The 21,124-nt window shown below is 40.4% G+C and overlaps 1 protein-coding gene across 1 annotated transcript; it reads left to right on the top strand.

The window, feature by feature from the left end:
• Positions 1-9,871: 9,871 nt before the first annotated feature.
• Positions 9,872-21,064, top strand: LOC105907546 (chromaffin granule amine transporter). Its single transcript, XM_031569850.1, has 15 exons — positions 9,872-10,204; positions 13,537-13,915; positions 14,164-14,222; positions 14,825-14,908; positions 15,010-15,102; positions 16,514-16,603; positions 16,759-16,802; positions 18,718-18,778; positions 18,922-19,017; positions 19,397-19,475; positions 19,575-19,626; positions 19,721-19,784; positions 19,887-20,006; positions 20,116-20,249; positions 20,502-21,064. The coding sequence occupies exons 1-15, from the start codon at positions 10,054-10,056 to the stop codon at positions 20,604-20,606; spliced, it is 1,611 nt and encodes a 536-aa protein (XP_031425710.1). The 5' UTR covers positions 9,872-10,053; the 3' UTR covers positions 20,607-21,064.
• Positions 21,065-21,124: the final 60 nt, after the last annotated feature.

Below are 21,124 nucleotides of genomic sequence, written 5' to 3'. Positions count from 1 at the left end.
TTGAGCAAGTTAGTGCCTTTGCCTCGCAACCTAGTAAGCTGTACTAACAAGCTACCAGGGTAATGTAAGCTGTTCTAAGATAACCAGGAAAGCTAACGGTAAAGACAAAGATGGTTATATTGTTTTGCGTTATGAACTTTTCTGCGTGTTTCTGACATTGAAACAATCAACCAACAGCCATTTGTTGAACACGAGTGGCTTGTAATTTGTTATGGATGAGGGAGATGTGAAAATGTTAAACATTTAAATTAATCAACATGCAAATGCTGGTTATTTTACAGAACATAATATGGTTCATTGATGCACTTATGTCAACAATTAAATCTCTCAGCAAAGAACCGAGGCAGAGAAATGTCTTGAACAAAAACGGGTTTACTGAGAAAGCATTGGAAACGACAGCGTCCATCAGCTCATTCATCAACTTCTGGACTACTCTACCCACAAACCTTAGCGACAACCAAAGGTACTGGAACCCAGGTAGTCCTACAGGTATGTAATCTAGTGTGAACAAGTCAAATTATGAACTTCAAGAGAACAAAGGGAGATGATTATAATCCCAACTCAGTTTTGAATTTGCAACACTGTTCATTACAGTTGAGTTAGTCAACTCAATTCAACTGGCCCACTGTTTCCCTATAATACAATTGCCATTTCATTTTTATATATTTACAGAATGCACACGCACACACACAGTTTGTGTTTATCTAAAAGGATATATCAACAGGTAGCCCTCATGCCTTCATAAAATGCAAGTATTATTTAGATATTAGCTGTGCTGCTAAAACAAAGGATCGAAATTGTTATGGTATTTAGCAGACACTTGTCCAAAGTACCCACAAAACAAATTTTGGGGAAAAAACAATATAACTAAACAAACAAAGCATTATACAATTACACAATACAACAAATTGCTTATGACAGTATTGTATATAAGGTCACAGTAAAATCAACAATTATAGTAATTATAATATAGAAAATGTAGGGCTTGTAAAAAATACTAGAGGGTATTGCTGTATTTTAAATTACCGCTGTATTATTGAATTACTGATGCTGGAACATGGACATCCAAAGAAACCAAAGCAACATTGAACAAAATGGCTGTAACATGACAAAATGGCTGCCCTCTAAAAACTTTTCTAAAAACTCCACCAAGAGAGGCAAGCCACCATTATCGCAGGAACTGTCAGTATTGTTGGCTGACTGGCCACCATTATTGCAGGAATAATCAATATGGCTGACCTAACCAAAGATAATGGTGGAAGATCTAGGAAGGATATAAAAGTTGTAGGCTACAAGGAAGAAACGGGACAAAAACCCCATTGGGCATAGCCAATTCTGATTGGATAGACAAGGCCGTGACATTCAGGAAAGGTCAGGGGGAGCCAGAACTCTATAAAAGAGATCGGCTTCCTGGAGTCAGTAAGCTTTTGCAACTTGCTGAGATCGTATGAGATGCTCCATGGACCAGCTCAGTAGAAGTTAACTGCTCTGAAATAAAGTGTTCACTATCTCCACGACCTGTTTGCCTTGGGAAGTCATTTGAGAAGTTTTCGTCTCCACAACAGTATCAGAGGGGTTCGGAGTTTGACTCTATGAACGATACCGTCTCTTAAAAATCTAGAAATGTGTCTTTCCAGGCATTTAAAGAAGGGTTTTAGGATTGGTGTTGGAAGCACCTGAAATAGATCAAGATTCTGTGTTCATTTTTACACAGTTTTACACAGGTGACAGGGTAGCCAGCAGGAGTAGAATGCATTGTTGATGGTGACTTGGAGTCCAGTGATGGTAACAGCTTGGACAGGGGAGAAATGAGGCCAGGGTCCCGCTGAGAAGACGGGGAGAAAGAAACAGATGCAAGAGTTGATATCTCTGAGAAGATCAGGCCAACTGCCCTAATTCTGATTTCATCACTAAGGAACCAGGATGTTTACACATCACCTGACATCGGTAAATGTAGGCTTTTGAATTGATTGGTAATTTCAGTTTTAGTGTCATTGACCAATTATTGTGAAATTCATACATACATTTCCTATATCATATGCAAGCCTTGCGCTCAATGTCCTTCACGTAAAGATGTGGACAAAGCTTTTCTTTACCCTGTTGAATGAGATTAAAATACTTTTTTATTGAGAATGGTTGTACTCTTATCATGCACAATTAATAGGCCTGCACCGATCTAAAAGTGCCTGGCTTAGATGTAGGCTAATATGAAGGGAGAACAACAGGGTCTATACATGTGCAGCATACACTGTTAGCTTGGTCTGCTGAAGTGTAACTTGTCTTGTCAATATTTCAATGCAATTATGAGTCATTCTCTCCATATATGAAATGATTAACACAACCTTGGTGCAAACAGGAATTCATTTAGCACTACATTCAAGTATTTCCCTTTTCCAGTGGCTACACATGAGTGTTTGGGTGTTTGTAACATAAAAAAACACAGCTGAAATTCAGAGGTTCTGGTCTGGCTAATGAGCAATCACTCTGATTGTCCAGAATGACATAGGTTTGGATGGCAATGACCTCAGCACCCTTAGAGTACATCTTTGCGAGGCAGATCTCTGAGCATGTGCGGTTCCACTGACCTGTACTGCACATTTGAACAACAGCTGTGTTAGAGTGAGGATCTCCCTCCCTCCCTCCCTCCCCACCGTTCTCTTGTCACAGTGAAGGAGCCTTGATGGCAGGAGGTGATGGGCCAGGATGCATGGCAGCATCATGATAGGTGCTGTCGCATTCAGAGCACTTAACAAAGGACTTGCAGTCTTTGGCAAAGTGGGAAAAGGAGGAACAGCGTCCCTTCTGTCATCGAGAGGTTTGTTTCTGAATGATCTACATTTGAGAGGGTGGGTTTGTTGAGTAATAGGCAGTTTTTGTTAAGGTCGACATTGACTGTAGAAACCTCTGTTTTGTGCACTGTGATGGTGTAAAAGGTCATGAGATCGCTGTGAGGTCAACTTTGCCAGCTGCATCAGTGACTGAGGAGTACCATGCATGGTCCTTCTTGGGCTCATCATGAAATTGGTACAGTCCTGAATTGACGAGGTCTCTTCACGTCAAATACTGTGCTAAAGGCTCTGCCAGAGGTGGCATGATAGCTGAAGCGATAAGTTGGGGAACATATGACTGAGCACGTACGTTCAAAGTAGCGTTTGCTGTTCTGACTTTGCCTCAACTCTCGTCAAATCATGGGAGTTTGAAGCAGGTAAAGCAGCTTTTTCATACCTTGACTTGTTGATAGATTGCGATTGTGGTTTTACAGGTGGACTCCATGTTACAAAGCTGTTGTGTAATCCTGGGTGGGATGGGTAAGTGGCAGTGGAACGATTCTTATCTCAGTTTGAGATTGGACATATTCACTGGTGCATTCAGGTTTAGCTTTCACTGATTCAGAATCTCTGGTTTCATCTAAAACTTCTGTGTGTAGTGTTAACATTTCCATCTCTGTGTCTATTCTTACTGTTTCCAACTGACTTTGAGCATCTCTTCTAATCTTTTCTGCTTCTCTGGTAGCCGTTTCCATTTCCTTGGCTAGCATATGCTACTCTTACCTTGGCAGCTTCTGCTTGGCTCTGGTGTGGGCCACACTTGATGATGCTGATGCCTTGCTGCTCCTGGATACAGGTGAGTTGCCATTTGTTGGCATCTTGACTAGTAGTCATTTTGACTATGAAGCCTCGAAATGCTTCGAAACCAACAACTCATCACTACATATCCTTTTAGGGTATAAAGAGACAAATAACAACAAAGACAAATAAATGCTTTTATGGCAACAAGCTGACCATCTCAATATGGCCTAAACCTTCTCAAAAAGTTTCTGAACATTTAAACTTTAAAATATTGACAAGAAGTAAGGAAAAAAGTAAAGACATAACTTACCTTATTTCCATAGCTAACATCCAATTTGGTCTTCAGGGCGAGTAATGGCGCCTCCTTGACAGCAGCAATGTGATTGGACAGTAATTGGGCATTTTTTTGCTCTAGCAATTTAGCACAAAATAACATACCATGTGTTAAAATAGTGCTTACACAAAAAGTATGTTGTTATTCAACACATAATTTTTGAGGGTGTATTGTCAAAACAAAAGTAATTATTTCCAAAATTACAGAAAATGCTGTTACTTTTTTCAATAAAGAATAGCCTACTTTATTTTTACGGTTAGTTTTATAAACAGATATTTAAAGTATTCCATTTAAACTGATTTTTTTTCTGTTAAATCACAACACATTTAAATAAACAGTTTATTCTTTTAATTGAATATGATTTTCCTGTTATTTTGAAATACAGGCAAATTGTCACATTTATTTGGTGAAAAAACTGTACAATACAAAAAAACCAAATATCCATATCTGGAATATGGGTATACATGATAATTATTTTGAGAAAAACTGAGGGGGTCATGTGTGGACCTCTAGGTGACTGTGAAACTGAGAGAGTTACTCAGCATGACGTATAAGGGAGGTCTGCTGTAGACTAGGCCTGTAGAGGTGCATCTGAGGGATAATGCACCATCATCATGAGTGTGGCCTGGAGCTGACCAGTCGTGACTAGCAAGCCAGAACCACAGAAAAAAACAGAAAGCCAGTCCTGTCCACGAGAGGCTCTGCAAGTGCCAGATTCTGTGTACCATTACTATGAGATTTGAATGGGCAATGATTTAAGTCTAGATGTAACGATAGAGAGAGGGTGTCCAAGTGCCAAAAAGAAGGATGGTTATTAGATAGGAGAAGTTTGATTTTTATAGCAAAAGCCGCCCACTGGGTTTTTTTGAACATCCTGCACTGTGTGAATAAAGAGTTCTTCACATTAGGGTACTCTTGAGGATACAAACAGAATTATTCACATTAGGGTACTCTTGAAGATACAAACAGAGTTACTCACATTAGGGTACTCTTGAGGATACAAACAGAATTATTCACATTAGGGTACACTTAAGGATACAAAAGGCACCACATACAAAAAAGAAACATTCAAATGCCTGGTCGACAGACCTATTTAGGTCTTTGTGGACAAACTGACTCAAAAATAATTTAATTGCCTTGTTCAGCAACACATGTGCACCAGGGAGACCAGGACTTGTTGACAGAAGAGGGAAAAGAGCAAACAGAGAAGCATGTAAGAGAGCAGATTGTCTTTGTGTGTGTTAGGAAAGGGGTTAACCACAGTTACAGATCACAGATAAAGTCTCATTGTGAAGGCTGGCTGCCTGCAGCTTATTCAGTTTTTCCAATAAAGAGCAGCACACACACACAGGCACAGGCACACGCACACACACACACACACACACACACACACACACACACACACACACACACACGTAAATACACAAATGAATTGTGGGGGGGTGGGGTCTGTGTTGTGAGAGGAAGGAGGGAAGGTGTGCCTGTGCGTATGGATTAGTATAAATCTGTTGACTGTTGTTTTGTGGGTGGAAAAGATTCATATTTGTGTCTTCATAATGTCTTTTTGATTACATGAGTATGTGAAAAGCTTTGTGCAGTATTTATCCATATATCTGTACAAGAGAAACAGAATGTGTAAATGAAACAGTGAATGAACTTGTGTGTGTGTGCGCACGAGTGTGTGTATGTCTGTTTGAGATAGTAATGGTGATTGAATGGAACAATGACTGGTGTAGCCTATGTGTGTTCCTGGCAGAGATCCTATATATAGCCCTAGCACACGCACATAGCCTTTAGTCTTTGCCTGTATCTGCACCTGTGGAGGTTTCCCCCGGAGCATGCATTTGAAGGTAAGGATACGCAATGTTAGTGTTAGCAGGAGATGAGCATTATTTTATTTCATTTCATTTTTAGAAGCTTTCCATGCTCCCTTTTTAGAAGAAATATTTTAAAATATTAACTTTACAATATGTTTTCAAATATTATAAAAGCATTTACAATTTGATAGTTTTTTCTTTAAATGACCAACCCTTTCTGCAACTGTCTTCAGTTTTGATGGAGAAATCACAGTGTTCTGATGAAATGTTTATTTTTAAATGTAAGCAAGTAAGATAATAATGTAACACTGTGTGTGGAAGAAGCATACACGTCAAAGTGTACAAGATATAAAAATATTAAACGAAATATAAACTGCTATTATTCTCTGTGCTAAATGCCGAGTGAAACAGAATTAGGGTCAAAATGACATTTTACTGGACGGGTGATGGGAAGAATATTGAAACCTAATGCCAATGAGATCTTCAAAAGACATTTGAGACAAAAAGAAAACATTCACATGACAAAGTGACAATCTGACAAGATGGAATCTTATCCACCTGAGAGTGTTGTATTTTTAGAATATGTAGGCTATTTGTTTGACTAGTTAGATGCTTTGAGAAAAATTTATCATTTCTTTGAAACTCCAAGGCTCTGTCATCAATAACGGAAATGTACACAGCTGTATTAACCAATTAGTCAAAAAGACATCCCTGTTCACAATGTGGACTCGTACAGCAGCCAATGTTACAAACTAGCAGTTTTGAAGAGTTAACTAGATGTGCATTTCCTGAAGGAAATATCAATACCAAAATTAAATGAAATGAAATTAAAACGAAAACAAATATAAAGTAAAAGAAAAGATATTTAATGAATGCGCAGAGAGAGGGGGCGGGGGGTAAGAAAAGCCAAGCCGTGAGAGGGCAGTTGAGATGGGCAAAGTGATAAAGAGAAACGAAGACATTTAGAAAGATAGATAGATAGAGAGGGAGGGAAAGAGAGTGAGTGTTTCTTCTCTTTTCCTCTCCAGTGAATTGTCCATCCTCCTCAGTTGTGCCAACCCCTACCCCCCATCCTCTGATATCATTCTTCATGCTCTCTCGGAGTTACCTTTATATGCGACTCAAAAGCATTAGGAACAACGTGCATCACTTTTGTTTTCTGGATCACTTGGTCATATGGGGAGATTTTCCACTAGGTCACACTGCCTAGTCATTTGAACTCATTTTTTGCAGGGGGGGAGAGAGAGAAAGAGAGAGAGAGAGAGAGAGAGAGAGAGAGAGAGAGAGAGAGAGCGAGAGAGCGAGACAGAGCGAGAGAGAGAGAGAGAGAGAGAGAGAGAGAGAGAGAGAGAGAGATGTGACTATACTTAGCCTAAACTAAAATCATTTGACTTGACTATAATGGGATTACTGAGGTAATATAATATAAAGATATTGTAGATTGACTGATTGATTGATAGCCTCAAACCACAAAAACAACAAACAATACAGAAGAAAAAGAAAAGCAGTTGAGCACTTAATAAGTACATAACATTAAAAAAGTATTTAAAGGGTTATGCAAATAGACCAGTGAATTAGGTAAGGGATAATGTATAGTCCGGCGGTAATTATCAAAAAATAAATCCCAATGAGACGAACAGGACCCTGACATTGATTGATTGATTGATTGATTGATTGATTGATTGACCTGCAGCGGAGGGGTCTTGTTTTGTTCTGAAAGGATTTTTTTTATGATAATGACCGCCAGACTATACATGGTTACTTGCCAAAACGACATGAGACATTCCTCCAAAATACCTCTTTTTAACAAGTGTGTTGTCATTTCGTGGTTTCCGCTAAGAAAAAATTGTTCATCACGCAAATAGAACTTTAAAGTTTCAGGTGTTGCGTAGCAACCCATTTCTTGCTGTCTCACAATGACTTTCCGTTACATTAAATGACCGGACTACTTGCACAATTATATGAAAGATGTTATAAATTAGAAGCACAAAACCCATTGCCAATGACAGTGGTCATTAATTTTCCGCAGTGGTCAATATTAACTACTTACTAACCAAGAGTGAGGTCATGCCGGGAAATATCAGACTGAGGCTTTAACGTATCGACCGAGCGATAGTGAGGTTGATACGCCAAAGCCGAAGTTTGATATTTCCCGGCATGACCTCACTCTCGGTTAGTAAGTAGTTAATAAAAGTAGACAGTACAAGCGGGTGGCATGACTACGCATATGGCAACGACAGCGTTCTGATTCGCTAATGCATAGTCATGCCACCCGAGTATTGCCCTCCTCACCGGTCAATACGGATGCGCCCTCCGACGAATATTTCAAAATGAGCGAAAGCCATCAGTCTGAGTTTTACTATCCACATCTACAGCCATGAGGTAATTCAGAAGAAGCGAAGATTTGTTATTGAAAGTGATGATGAAGCCTAGAAACTATATTTTAAATCACTTGTGTTGTTACTTTAAATTAAAGCCATTTTAGCTGAGCCGTGTTGTCCGTTTTCTACTGATCATTGTAACTTGACGTTAGCAAGTAATTGGTTGATACGCAACACCTGAAACATACTGTGTCGTGAGAAGACTTGAGAGCTCAACAAAACGACATGTTTTCTATTTACAATTACCATTTCTTTTCATTTACAAAATGAAAGGAGCGAAAAATGCCATATAATAAACAACTTACTAACCTCGACCGTTCGGTCATGCCTGGAAATATCAAACTTCGGCTTTGGTGTATCAACCTCGCTATCGCACGGTCGATACGTTAAAGCCTCAATTCGATATTTCCCGGCATGACCTCACTCTCGGTTAGTAAGTAGTTATCATTATACGGCTCCTCAGAGTGTTCCAAAAAGTTCAGTTGATTTGAATAGGCCACCCCAATGTTCAGAGGTCTCCTCTGTGTGTCAGGGTCCTGTTCATCCCGTTGGGATTATTTTTCCATAATGATATCCCTTACATATCAGACCTCCAAATGTTGGGGTGGCCCATTCAAATCAACGGGACATTTTGGATCATTCTGAGGAGCCGTATAATAATAATAATATGAGGGGGTAATTCTAATTCATTAAAGAGAGTGAGAAAGTATAGAGTGTCTTTGATTAGGACAAATATAGGGAGAGATAAAGGGGGAGAGAGAGAGAGGACAATTTACAATCGGCAGTTATAGAAGTCATGAAGACTCCACCATTCATTTCAATGGGAAATTTGATTTATTTATCCAAAATAGCTTTAATATTTAGTGTAGAAAAATGAAAATAACATAGTCATTTAAGTGTCATTTATGAGCCCTACAAAATCAAGTTTTAATGAAGTTTCTACGTTAAGCTGAATTATTCGCAGAAAAACCCTGGAAAATTAAGAATAATAAGAAGCCTAGGAAGAAGAATATAATAATATACTATAATAATAACAAACGGAGGAAGTACAGTACAGTGTATTGGTTTGCAGGCACGCTAATAAAATGCCTAGGAATATCAATATAGTGCGATGCTTTGCAATATGTGCGCTGTAATAATGTAATGATAAGTAATAATAAAAAAAGAAGAAGCATAGGAAGAACAGAACAGTGCTTTGCTTTGCAAGCATTGTAAATACTTGCAAAACCAGCACACCGTGAGATAAGCCTTTGTGGAAGATTTAATTCAATTGCTGAAGAAAAAGAAAACAGCAAAACCAAATGATCCCGAGGGAGCTGTAACATACACTACCTGTTGACCATAGGAGCTGTAACATACACTGCCTCTTGCCTGTTGACCACGCTTGCTTTAACGGCTGGTTGGCTCAGCTGACAAAAAGTGTTTTAGGATTTAGTTTGTAATCAGTGAACGATACCGGCGGGAAAAACGGATACCAATGGCAGTGAGTCAGAAGCGAAAGGGGTCATTTACAAGAATAATAAGACAGTTCAATGATTTTCAAACCATTCTTTTCTTAACATCCTGTCAGTAGCCACCCATATAGGGCTGTACTTGTTAGTGGAACACAAAATGAGTTCTCGACAAAAGTCAGTGACCAAAAAGAGCCATTCACTTCTGTTGTCAAGATGTCAAGTTGTTCATCTCCATTAGTCTCCCCCACAAAAAGAAACTCTTCTGTAATGATGTCAATACATAATGATAGAATTGACATTTCTGGGTAAATGATCCCTTTAAAGTAATGAATGAGGTTAAATGGTTTTATTGTGCCACTTATTTAATTTGTCTTACTCCATGCTTTTTCCCCTCTCAACATGTTCAGTTGGAATTCATGTCAAGTGCCCTAGATTCATTTTCATTCAGTGCTAACCATCAGAGCTTTTCCTTGACCTGATTTTGCTCTGTGTATCCCCATGTCCTTTGGCAGCGCTAAGGCAGAAGGAAGAAGCATGCCTTGGTTTAATCCAATGGACTGGGTGAAGCATGGCAGGGGATCGCCCAGACTGGTCCTGGTAGTGGTGTGTGTGGCGCTCCTTCTGGATAACATGCTACTGACAGTTGTAGGTGAGTTGAGAAGACACAAGCACACACTTTTTTGATACAAGTAGCTACAAACCTATTGCCAACTGAAATCAAGAAAATAGTACTTAGACAGAACAGTTTGCTTTAAGTTAGGACATCTTTTAAGGTTGCCTGAGGTACTGAACTTTGCTTTCTTGAGCATTGCTTGCACTCTGCGGATGTAACGGTGAAACAGTGAAACGCTCATCCTGCTACACAAACACTGGGATTTCCTTCAGGAAATGTAAATCTAATTCGTTTTTAGTTTAAGTGCTCTTTTGAAATATCAATGTCAGGGTGTGTCAGCGCACAGACGTGGGAGTTTCAAGTATAAAGGAGTTCCTTCAAAGCAACACCTTCTAAATGATTTCAGGTCGGGCAGACCTCCCACACAAGACCCTTCATCTCATCTGGTTCAAACCGTATCTGTGATGAAGAATGACTTCATTGCCACATACACTAGTCACTCAACCCATGTATGCTTGATTGCTTTGTGTCAATGAAATGAGCAAATATTGGTATCACCGCCTATTCTCACTGCGTGGTTGCTGATGTGCAAAACCCATTCATGGTGCTTGTTGCCCTATGAAATTAGGGCTTATTATGTTTACTAAAACTAGAGTGTGCTGTAATGTAGAATTAATTTAGCGTTTAATTTAAACGCTGGAGAACGTTCGTGGAACGTTTTATTAACGTTGCACGCGTTTGGCTATCGTAGTCAGTCGTTGGGTAGGGTAGACTGAGTACAGTTGATGCACCCGAAATAACTTACAGTATGTGCGCAGCAATCCTGAGACGTCCTCTTTGATCCCAGGAAATTTGAGCACCTAACCCATCTCTCGTACGAAGATATCGGCGAAGGTTTTTTCACCAAGGGAAGATCTTGATTTTATCATGTCCCTTCTACAATTAATATGTTATAAACCATACGTGATCAACAAACGCAACTTACATCATTGCAAACGTTATTCTGTGCAGTATAAATCTACATATTCCATGCTATCATGTCATGCAAGGTCATTGCATAATCTAGCGAAAAGCGGAGTGGAGGGTATATATGCTTGCTTGAGCCCAGCATGAAGTAGATGTACTGAACTTGAACATAGCTGAGCACTGTTATAGCTGGTGCTGTTCCATGGCAGATGGATGTGATATGAAGACTCTTGTGACATGGACAATGTGTGTGGATGTGTTGATGTTTTCTAATAATAAACATCGAGAAACACAAATTCAGTGTCAAATTTAAATAATTAATTTTAATAACATAAAACCCCAGAAATAACGCCCGTTATTTCGTAAATCACAGTAATAATAACAGTAAATCTTCGTCTGAAGACATTGCTAGTGAAAGAGGCTTTGTATTCTTCTTACTTTCAGCAGCATTTATCATCTTTTTACTTGCAGCAGCGCTAGTAGCAGAAGCCCCCCTCACACCTTTTCGTCGTCTTGGCGGCATGATGTTCACTGTTCAGATCAACTGAATCCACTATGATTTTCCAGCGTTTTATACCCGTTTGACCATAAAACCCACACGCCAGCAAAACGCTATTCTGTCATTATTCACACGTTAATCACACACTCAACACGCTCGTCTAAGGTTGACTTATCGTTTGTCGCGCTCCAGTGACACGGCAGCACACGTTTGTCGCGCACCAGTGACACGTCACTTGGTCGCTGTTACACGCTCCTCATGCGTCAGTCCCACGCTAGTCATGCGACAGTCCTATGCTATTCCTTCGTTAGTCACACGCCAGATGTGTCCACCTCGCACTAGAAGGCTCGAAATTGAACGATTAGAAAGTTCAGAGAACGTTGACCAGAACGTTATGGTGTAACGGGGCCTTAATATAGATTGCGTTCCAACCGCTCTTTAATTCGACTGTTGAAAGGTAAATATGGGGCTTTAATCACCACACTGACCTCCCGAATGAGAAAGAGGAGCAAAGCAGGTGAGCGAGAGCCAAGGAGCAAGCCTGTCTGGGCGAGACATCTCCTAAAGCCTGTCTGGGCGAGACATCTCCTAAAGCCTGTCTGGGCGAGACATCTCCTAAAGCCTGTCTGGGCGAGACATCTCCTAAAGCCTGTCTGGGCGAGACATCTCCTAAAGCCTGTCTGGGCGAGACATCTCCTAAAGCCTGTCTGGGCGAGACATCTCCTAAAGCCTGTCTGGGCGAGACATCTCCAAAAGCCTGTCTGGGCGAGACATCTCCTAAAGCCTGTCTGGGCGAGACATCTCCTAAAGCCTGTCTGGGCGAGACATCTCCAAAAGCCTGTCTGGGCGAGACATCTCCTAAAGCCTGTCTGGGCGAGACATCTCCTAAAGCCTGTCTGGGCGAGACATCTCCTAAAGCCTGTCTGGGCGAGACATCTCCAAAAGCCTGTCTGGGCGAGACATCTCCAAAAGCCTGTCTGGGCGAGACATCTCCTAAAGCCTGTCTGGGCGAGACATCTCCTAAAGCCTGTCTGGGCGAGACATCTCCAAAAGCCTGTCTGGGCGAGACATCTCCTAAAGCCTGTCTGGGCGAGACATCTCCTAAAGCCTGTCTGGGCGAGACATCTCCTAAAGCCTGTCTGGGCGAGACATCTCCTAAAGCCTGTCTGGGCGAGACACAGACTGTGCTGTTTTATACTCTTGGAATGACCTGCAGCCCGGGTACAAAGGGGTCTAGGTGGGCAATAGGGGACAATTCATTCCTTGAGGTCATTTAGTGCTAGGCCATTTAGAGCTTTGTATGTTAGAAGGAGGACTTTGAAATCAATTCTACTTTTGATAGGGAGCCAGTGCAGAGAGGCAAGTATAGGCAAGATGTATTCATATTTTGTATTTCTTGGTTACTCAAGTTTGACAAAACTGAAATTAATATCCATTTCATGTCTCTTATACTGTCTGGCTTAGAAGACTGAATTTCTTAGAAACCACGATGCAACCTGGACTTCAACAGCTCTGAGTCTCATTCATGCAAATCTATGTAAAACCCTTTACATGAAGTCACTAGCCATGACGGTGACATTTACCAGAGTATCCCCCTGATGACCTACTGTTCCCTTGAAGACTGCAGCAGCAGCAGAGACCCCTGGGCCTGCCTGATATCTCCCATCACACACACAGGCACATAAACACGCACCACAGGAAATGAAAGTGATATACTGATTTGTATCTATGCTAATAACTAATGATTCATACACGAATCCTGAAGTGGGCAACGTTAATAATAGATCGATTTTTTTCTAAACACAGAAACCCCCACTTTAATTCAGTCATGTCTCTCTCCCTTTTGTAAAGATCACTTTCTAACCCCTCTGGTTTGTGTCCTATCTGCTCCTATCTCTTCTAGTTCCAATCATCCCCACCTTCCTATATGCCCTGGAGCACGAGAAAGAGAACCTCTCCACTTCCCCTCTCTCCTCCTCTTCTTTCAGTGTGACACTACGACCCCTCAGCCAATCCGCCTCATCCTCTATCCTCTCCCTGTATGACAACACCACCTACAACTCTCTACAAGTCTCTTACAGCAACGTCACTGAGTTAGCACCGTCCCTTCTGCCTAACCGGGAGGAAAACCGCAGTAAGGGCCTGGGCCCAGAACAGCTAGAGGGTTGCCAACACGACAGCCAGTTTTTGGAAGAGGAGAACATCCGTGTGGGGCTCCTGTTTGCCTCCAAGGCCCTGGTGCAGCTGCTAGTCAACCCATTTGTGGGTCCACTGACAAACAGGCATCTACCTATGTTTTTATTTTCATCTACTACTGAATGTGCTGTATTATTATTATACTTTACTCTAATGGCTGTGCACTGTGTGAATACTATACGGTTTGAGCCATACTACTAGGTGCTTTTATCCTTTTCAATGTTGATGTAATGAGGATATGAAGGATATGACAGACTAGAACCAGTCCAGAGGGGGGATAACACAGGACAATTCTCCAACCAGCCCCCTTTTTTTTTCTCTGTTTGCTTCTCAGGATTGGATACCACATACCAATGTTTGCAGGGTTTGTCATCATGTTTATGTCAACAATATGTAAGTGTGGACCGATCTACTTCCTAAAACCAGAACACCAGAATATTCGAATAAATGGATGAATAATTGGTGATAATTACAATCACACACTTAAAAGGCAGAGATCGTGATTTGCTTTTTGTCAAATTCAGCTAATTGCTCCTCACTATCCTCTAGCTGTCCATTCTGTGTGTGCGCACAAAAACACTCAGATGTTTGTACACAGCCCTGACTCTGTAAATGCACAATCATAGCCACCTGGATTCAAAAACTGATACATTTGGGGCACATCTAAGATCTTCTGGCCGTTCTGCCTGTTGCCATGGATTTAAAAGCCCAGCATGTCCCTGTCAACTACAGTCCATTTTATATCACAAGCGCACAAAATCTGAAATCCTTCAGCGGTATTATTAGTGAACATTTTGTGTTGCATAACGTTATTGTTAATTTATGCAATAAAGTCACTTACAAATTCTAGAATACTGTATTCAGAGCAAATGTAACAAATTAGTGTGTGTATGTTGTGTGTGTGTGTGTGTATTTATGTGTGTTGTGTGTGTGTGTGTGTAAATGTTGTGTGTATTTATGTGTGTGTGTGTGTGTGTGTGTTGTATTGTATACAGTGTTTGCCTTCTCAGAGACGTACAGTTTGCTGTTTTTTGCTCGATCTCTTCAAGGAATTGGCTCATCATTCTCCTCCGTGGCAGGTACTGGGCCTATGAGTGTTTATGTGTTATATGGTCATACCATACATCATCCTTAAACAAGAAGTCAATCAAAGAAATACTCATCCACTCTTCCACTTTAGGATTGGGAATGCTGGCCAGTGTGTACACAGATGATGATGAAAGAGGCGTTGCTATGGGAGTAGCACTTGGTGGACTGGCCATGGGGGTTCTAAGTAAGTTTCCTGTGGCATTAAAAGAAGATTCTTCTTGATTTTCAAATGTCATGATGAGCTAATGACAAATGCTAATAAGAAAATGTAATGCAGCCGAATCAAGTATATTTATATCAAAATTAGTGCTGTCAATTGATTACAAATAATTAAGTAATTCATCGCACAATGTACTGTGATTAATTGGGATTTATCACTTTTTTTTTCTTAAGACCAAAGCTTGTAATAATATTATATATGTAGAGTTTATTATAGAGTTTAATAGCATCTTTTTAACTTTAAAAACACAGATTCTCTCCTGTTAACAGCAGATTTAAAAAAAGAACCATTGAGGCCATCAAAGTTAGTTAGCTTGAAAGACATATTTCTTATATTAGTGTGAAGGGACGTTTATTTTGAAATGGGGATTGAGATGAAGACGCAGAAAAGCAGAGAAGAAGAGAGACAGACTTTTGGGGAGGGAGATACTTAGGAGAGAGCTAGCCACTAAAGGTGCATCCCATACTGTCCGCATGCCTCCTCTGTCCTTGTTCCTCGGTCCTCCAGCTTGTACCCCAGGAATCATTTGAAGTGTGACGTTTTGACGGATGTCTCATTTCTCTAAGCTGTAGGTTGGTAGGCCTTCTATCTAGGTCAATATTGTTTCCGCAGACATCGACATAAAGTTGGCCTAATTCAATTCAGAGTTAGTTTATTTTTAAAAGGTTGGTTTATATGAATAATTCTTGCTGGTGTGCAATCGTGTTTTTCTTTTGTAGCTTGTATTCTACTGTGCTCTTTATCTGTTTAGGTTCAAATTTGTGTAATAACATATTTAGCCTAGTTTATGGATTGAAATGGAGACCTTGGCAATTGTGATGTTAGTATTTGGCATAATAGACAAAGAAATAATGCTGATGAATAATAAAATAACATTTATGAAAACATAATCATGAATACTATATTCCATATATATTCCATATATTATGATGTTATGAAAAGAAGGAAGGAAGGGAGAATTGACAAATAAAGGAAAGGTAACCACCCTAGCTCAGCTGGTCGCTAGTTAGGACGTGGTGGGCAGCCCGTAGGGTGAGTTGGAAGTTGAAGTACTCAATAAACTTGCAAGCTTATGAATTCAACTAAGCTCGGTGTCAGGTGTACATGGGATGCCCCCAGATATTCCAACCATTACATATGCAGAAACAATAAAAAAAACCCAGGCAGCTGTGTTAATCGCGTCATTTTTTTTAATGGATTAAATATTTCAAATTAATCACAACAATTGACATGTTCATTTTGACAGCACTAATTTAAATGTAAGCTATTAATGTTCTTTGTTTATGCATTATATCTACTGAATTAGTCATCTTTTATTCTGCATTTACAGTCATTATTGTTTTGAATGCCACTAACTCAACGCTGTATTTTCCAGTTGGCGCCCCATTTGGCAGTGTGATGTATGAGTTTGTGGGGAAAAGATCCCCATTCCTCATTCTAGCCTTCCTTGCTATTTTTGATGGAGGTAAAAAAAAAGAGAAAAAAAGAACAAGAATCATTAAACTTGCCAACAACAATTTTTGCTGTTCAGAAAACGATGTCATGTTAATATTACTGGCTGATTGATTATGTATTTGTTAATATTACTGGCTGATTGATTATGTATTTGTTATTGTGCAGTTCTGCAACTCTGTATTCTCCAGCCCTCAAAGATATCTCCAGGAGTAAGTGATTTCTCTCCTTTTACTTAAATATGCCTAAATATTATGACCACCGCAGCACAGTCCTGTCGTGTTTGCATATTAGATATAGAAGATCTTTTTGAAGTCCATGAAATGTGACACGGTGCCCCACTACCACATTGTTTGGATGCACGTCACATGTTGTCCATAGGGGGTGCTGCAGCTGACACTAAAAATAAGCTACAATTTTGACATCTCACATTCCATTTGGCTTGCTCAACAAAATGGTCACCAACGGCCAATCAATATTCAGCAACCAATACATGCCCCAGATGTAAAGGTTCAAGCTAAATTAAATTCACCTTTGACCCTGATGATCGCTGTTTGCAGCGATATTTAAACTTGTTATTAAGTATACCCCTGTCCTGTTATTAATGTACTCTACATTTAGTATTGTTTTGAAATATATTCTTGTCATCAACTAATAACTGTATATTTTATACATACATGCATATTTCTCAAAACGTTGTAAATACACTGGTGCGCTGGTGTGAGTGTGCACCTGGGATTGTGTGTCCCCAGGAGCCTTAACTGCCCACGGGCCCTTGATTTTAAACAGAACTCATCACAATTAAACACATACAATTCCGAATAACAATCAAACTGGGCTACAGACAGCGCATGTTGTACTGTGAAGGAGTGCCTTTACAGATCCTTGATACAGCATGTGTGTGTTGCAGCTGTCGCCAGCCATTTGGGCACTGTTGTGTATCCCTAGCTATCCGCATGCACCAACCATCAGCCAACCATAACTAAACATAACTCATCAAAACCAAACATAAATCTAATTCCCATACACCAAGCCTCTCTCTCTCCCTTCCTTCTATATCATATTGGTAATACTAATACTGATACTGATAAAGTGGTCATATTACTTACTGTTAATTGCTTTCCCAAATTGATCTCCTTATCTGTTTAACAAATTGATGTCTACTAACCACATTTTCTGTCTCTTATAACGTGACATTTGCTCGAAAATGCCGATGGATGTGGAAACATTGTTCCTCGTCCCATATCCATTAAGTACATTCATGCGTACTGGCAGCGGAACTCTACCCACTCGGTCTCTTTATTCCCCTCCTAGTCTAGATTATCTTCACTGTGGGATGCTGCTGTAGTCTCTCCACCTGATCTACTTGTAGAAACCCTTGGCCTACACCTACCCACCACCACCACACTGTCATGCACTTATTCTACCCCATAGCGTGCTAGCATTTCCCTGCAATGTAAATCATTTCCACCATCAACATAGTTTTCTGTTCCATTACTCTACTTACCCTTGTAATAGTACCCTTACGAGCACACTGTATACCCACTAAGCTGTTCTACAATACTTGAATGCTCTCTCCCCACCTTATCCTCTATCAATATTGTATGTATCATGTATATTCCATATTATGTTTGTATGTATTGTGTATATTTACCACATGTATGCTAGCATGCTCATCATGATACATGTATGATTTTTTGTCCCTGATGTCCCTGATTTGTTTCCCCTCCCCTTCTGCCACAAGCACCACCCCCTTCTTTTTCTATCTCTACCCGGCTGGCCTCAAGCAGATGGGTCCCCCCTTACGTGCCGCGGTTCTGCTTATGGTTTCTTCCTGATTAACATGGAGTTTTTCCTTGGCCCTGTCGCCATTGTGCTTCCTCTAAGGGGGTCCAGGGTCTGGACTCTGTAAAGCGCCTTGAGACAGTTTGATTGTTTTGGCGCTATATAAATACAATTCCATCCATGCTCCTTCATTCTCTTTGTGCGGTGGTCATATTATGCACCGCTATGCGCTATGTCTAGTTAATGTCCTCCTAGCATCAGTCCTGGTCATTATGCCACTTTTTAAACAAACCCATACATTGACTCACAACACATTGTTGCTGCCTTTCCCCTTTTCTCCAGAGTGCAGAGGGAACCCCACTGTTGACTCTCCTGAAAGACCCCTACATCCTCATCAGTGCAGGTATGTTCCTCACAGAAGATACATTATATCGATTTTTTTTGCTGCCTCTTTATCATATATTTTTTATACCGTGCCACAAGGACAGAATGTTCACTTTCATTGGGTGCGTGTTCACCAGTGATTCACGCTGCTTCATTCTCCAGGGTCTTTGTGTTTTGCCAATATGGGAGTTGCCATGCTGGAACCCACCCTGCCCATATGGATGATGCAGACCATGTGTTCACCAAAATGGCAGCTGGGTGAGTGCAACAGCTAAGAGAATAATTTGGGAGCATAAAAAGTGACTTTCCATCCGCCATAACTATGGTCATCATGATTATAAAAAGCTCCATACTGTTACTGTGATGTAATAGAAGTAGAGCCATTTTCACATGTAGGCTAGTTTTTATCTTGGCATCCCAATTGTGTCTTAAAACTGTGTGTGAATTGGGTGTTATTATTGCTTTGGGAGAGGTTTGCTATTTGATTTTGACCTGATACTGACCACATGTCCTATACTTGTCATCCTGTTCTCCAATCTGATACTGACCACACTGTCCAATCTGATACTGACCACACTGTCCAATCTGATACTGACCACACGTCCTATACTTGTCATACTGTTCCCCAATCTTTCAGGTATGGCTTTTCTTCCAGCTAGCATATCCTACCTTATCGGAACTAATCTGTTTGGTGTGCTGGCCAACAAAATGGGAAGGTACTGTACAGAATTACCCACAACGTTTGATGATGCTGGGATGGGTGAGACATTGAAAAATAAAAGTGTTGATTTCATTGTTATCTCTTGTGTCCTCAGATGGCTCTGCTCCATGATAGGAATGCTGGTGATTGGCGTGAGCCTCCTCTGTGTGAGCACCACATACTGCCCATTTCATCTGTAGCTTTCCTCACTAGCTTACAGGAAGGACAGTGACTCTGAATAATGATGAATCATTCTTACAGGTTCCCCTTGCAACAAATATCTATGGCCTCATCATTCCTAATGGTGGTCTTGGGTTTGCTATTGGTAACTATGGATCATGCCATTAGATAGAAATAAAGAGAATATTGCAAAAGGAATAATTAGGCTTACTCACATAAAAGAACATGTGACATAACCTCTTTTTAGGAATGGTGGATTCCTCTATGATGGCGATCATGGGGTACCTGGTGGATATTCGTCATGCGTCTGTATATGGAAGTGTGTACGCCATTGCAGATGTAGCATTATGCATGGGGTTTGCCATTGGTGAGCATATTTTTGTCCACTGGCAAAAAAAAAAACATTGTATTAAAACATTGATTTAGCACAACAGAATTGATACCCTCTCCATTCTATTGATCTCCATCATGTATAGGTCCATCTGCAGGAGGCGCCATAGTCAACAGCATTGGCTTTCCCTACCTCATGGTCATCATCGGCATCATCAACATCCTGTATGCCCCTCTCAGCTGGTTCCTGAGAAACCCAGCCGTGAGAGAGGAGAAGATGGTAGGTGGTGTTGTACAGATGTTGTTCACCTTTTCACTCCATAGTGGAGCATAGGCCATCGATGGCGAGTTTCCACCGGATTTGGTATCCACTTGTTCTCGATGTTTCAGTAATCCAGTAAATCCACTGACCGAGGGATTGGCCCACCCAGCGTTGTAAAGATAGAGACCTATTATTGTGTTAAAAAGCTCATAAATGAATGAATCTAATTTGCTAGCATTAACAGCAGCTGGTGACTGTGGTGTGTTTCAGGCCATCATCAACCAGGAATGTCCAATGTATGTGAAAAGTTACGACACACAGAGTCGGACAGATCTTCCTCTCTGCGACACCAGTGAAGAGGAGACTGAAGAGTGACACAAATGGCACCAGTGACTAACACTAAATAATGAAGGTTTTCATTTCACACCAGAAAACATGTTAATGTCATTATAGGATTAATCACACCAGACATGTGTTTTTTAAGTTCATATATCATATGAATGATTCGTATAGGTACATGTATTATATGTGTGTTAGTCAGTGTTATATCATGGTAGAACTTCCCAAATGTAACACCTTGCATTCTACAGTGGTAAAAGTGGTTCAGACCCCACTGCTACACAATGGTCATTGTTATTGTTTCACCATTGCAGCCTTGCTAGTCTCTTGTGTTTATAACATATACGCATATCAGTTGAGGCAAACGGTAAATTGATTTCAATTGAATTCAACGTGCTACAGCCTCTTATATACTATTGTTTACTTGTGCCACTCACATAAGTCATGTTGCAATCATATCATTATTCATTGGGAATTCTGTTTTAGTAATAAATCTTGGCAACAAAAAAAAGTTTTGTTGTATTTATTGCAATAGCAGCACTTTGTTGCCAAAA

This window comes from Clupea harengus, chromosome 7 (genome assembly GCF_900700415.2).
Source record: "Clupea harengus chromosome 7, Ch_v2.0.2, whole genome shotgun sequence".
Taxonomy (NCBI): Eukaryota; Metazoa; Chordata; class Actinopteri; order Clupeiformes; family Clupeidae; genus Clupea; species Clupea harengus.
This window is presented reverse-complemented; position numbering and strand designations above follow the sequence as displayed.

Bases quoted from the DNA above. Each gene is read 5' to 3' on its own strand.
- LOC105907546 (XM_031569850.1), top strand. From the start codon at position 10,054: ATGTCCTTTGGCAGCGCTAAGGCAGAAGGAAGAAGCATGCCTTGGTTT. The intron at 19,476-19,574 runs GTACTGTACAGA...TTGTGTCCTCAG, and splicing joins CTGGCCAACAAAATGGGAAG to ATGGCTCTGCTCCATGATAG. The intron at 20,250-20,501 runs GTAGGTGGTGTT...GGTGTGTTTCAG, and splicing joins CCGTGAGAGAGGAGAAGATG to GCCATCATCAACCAGGAATG.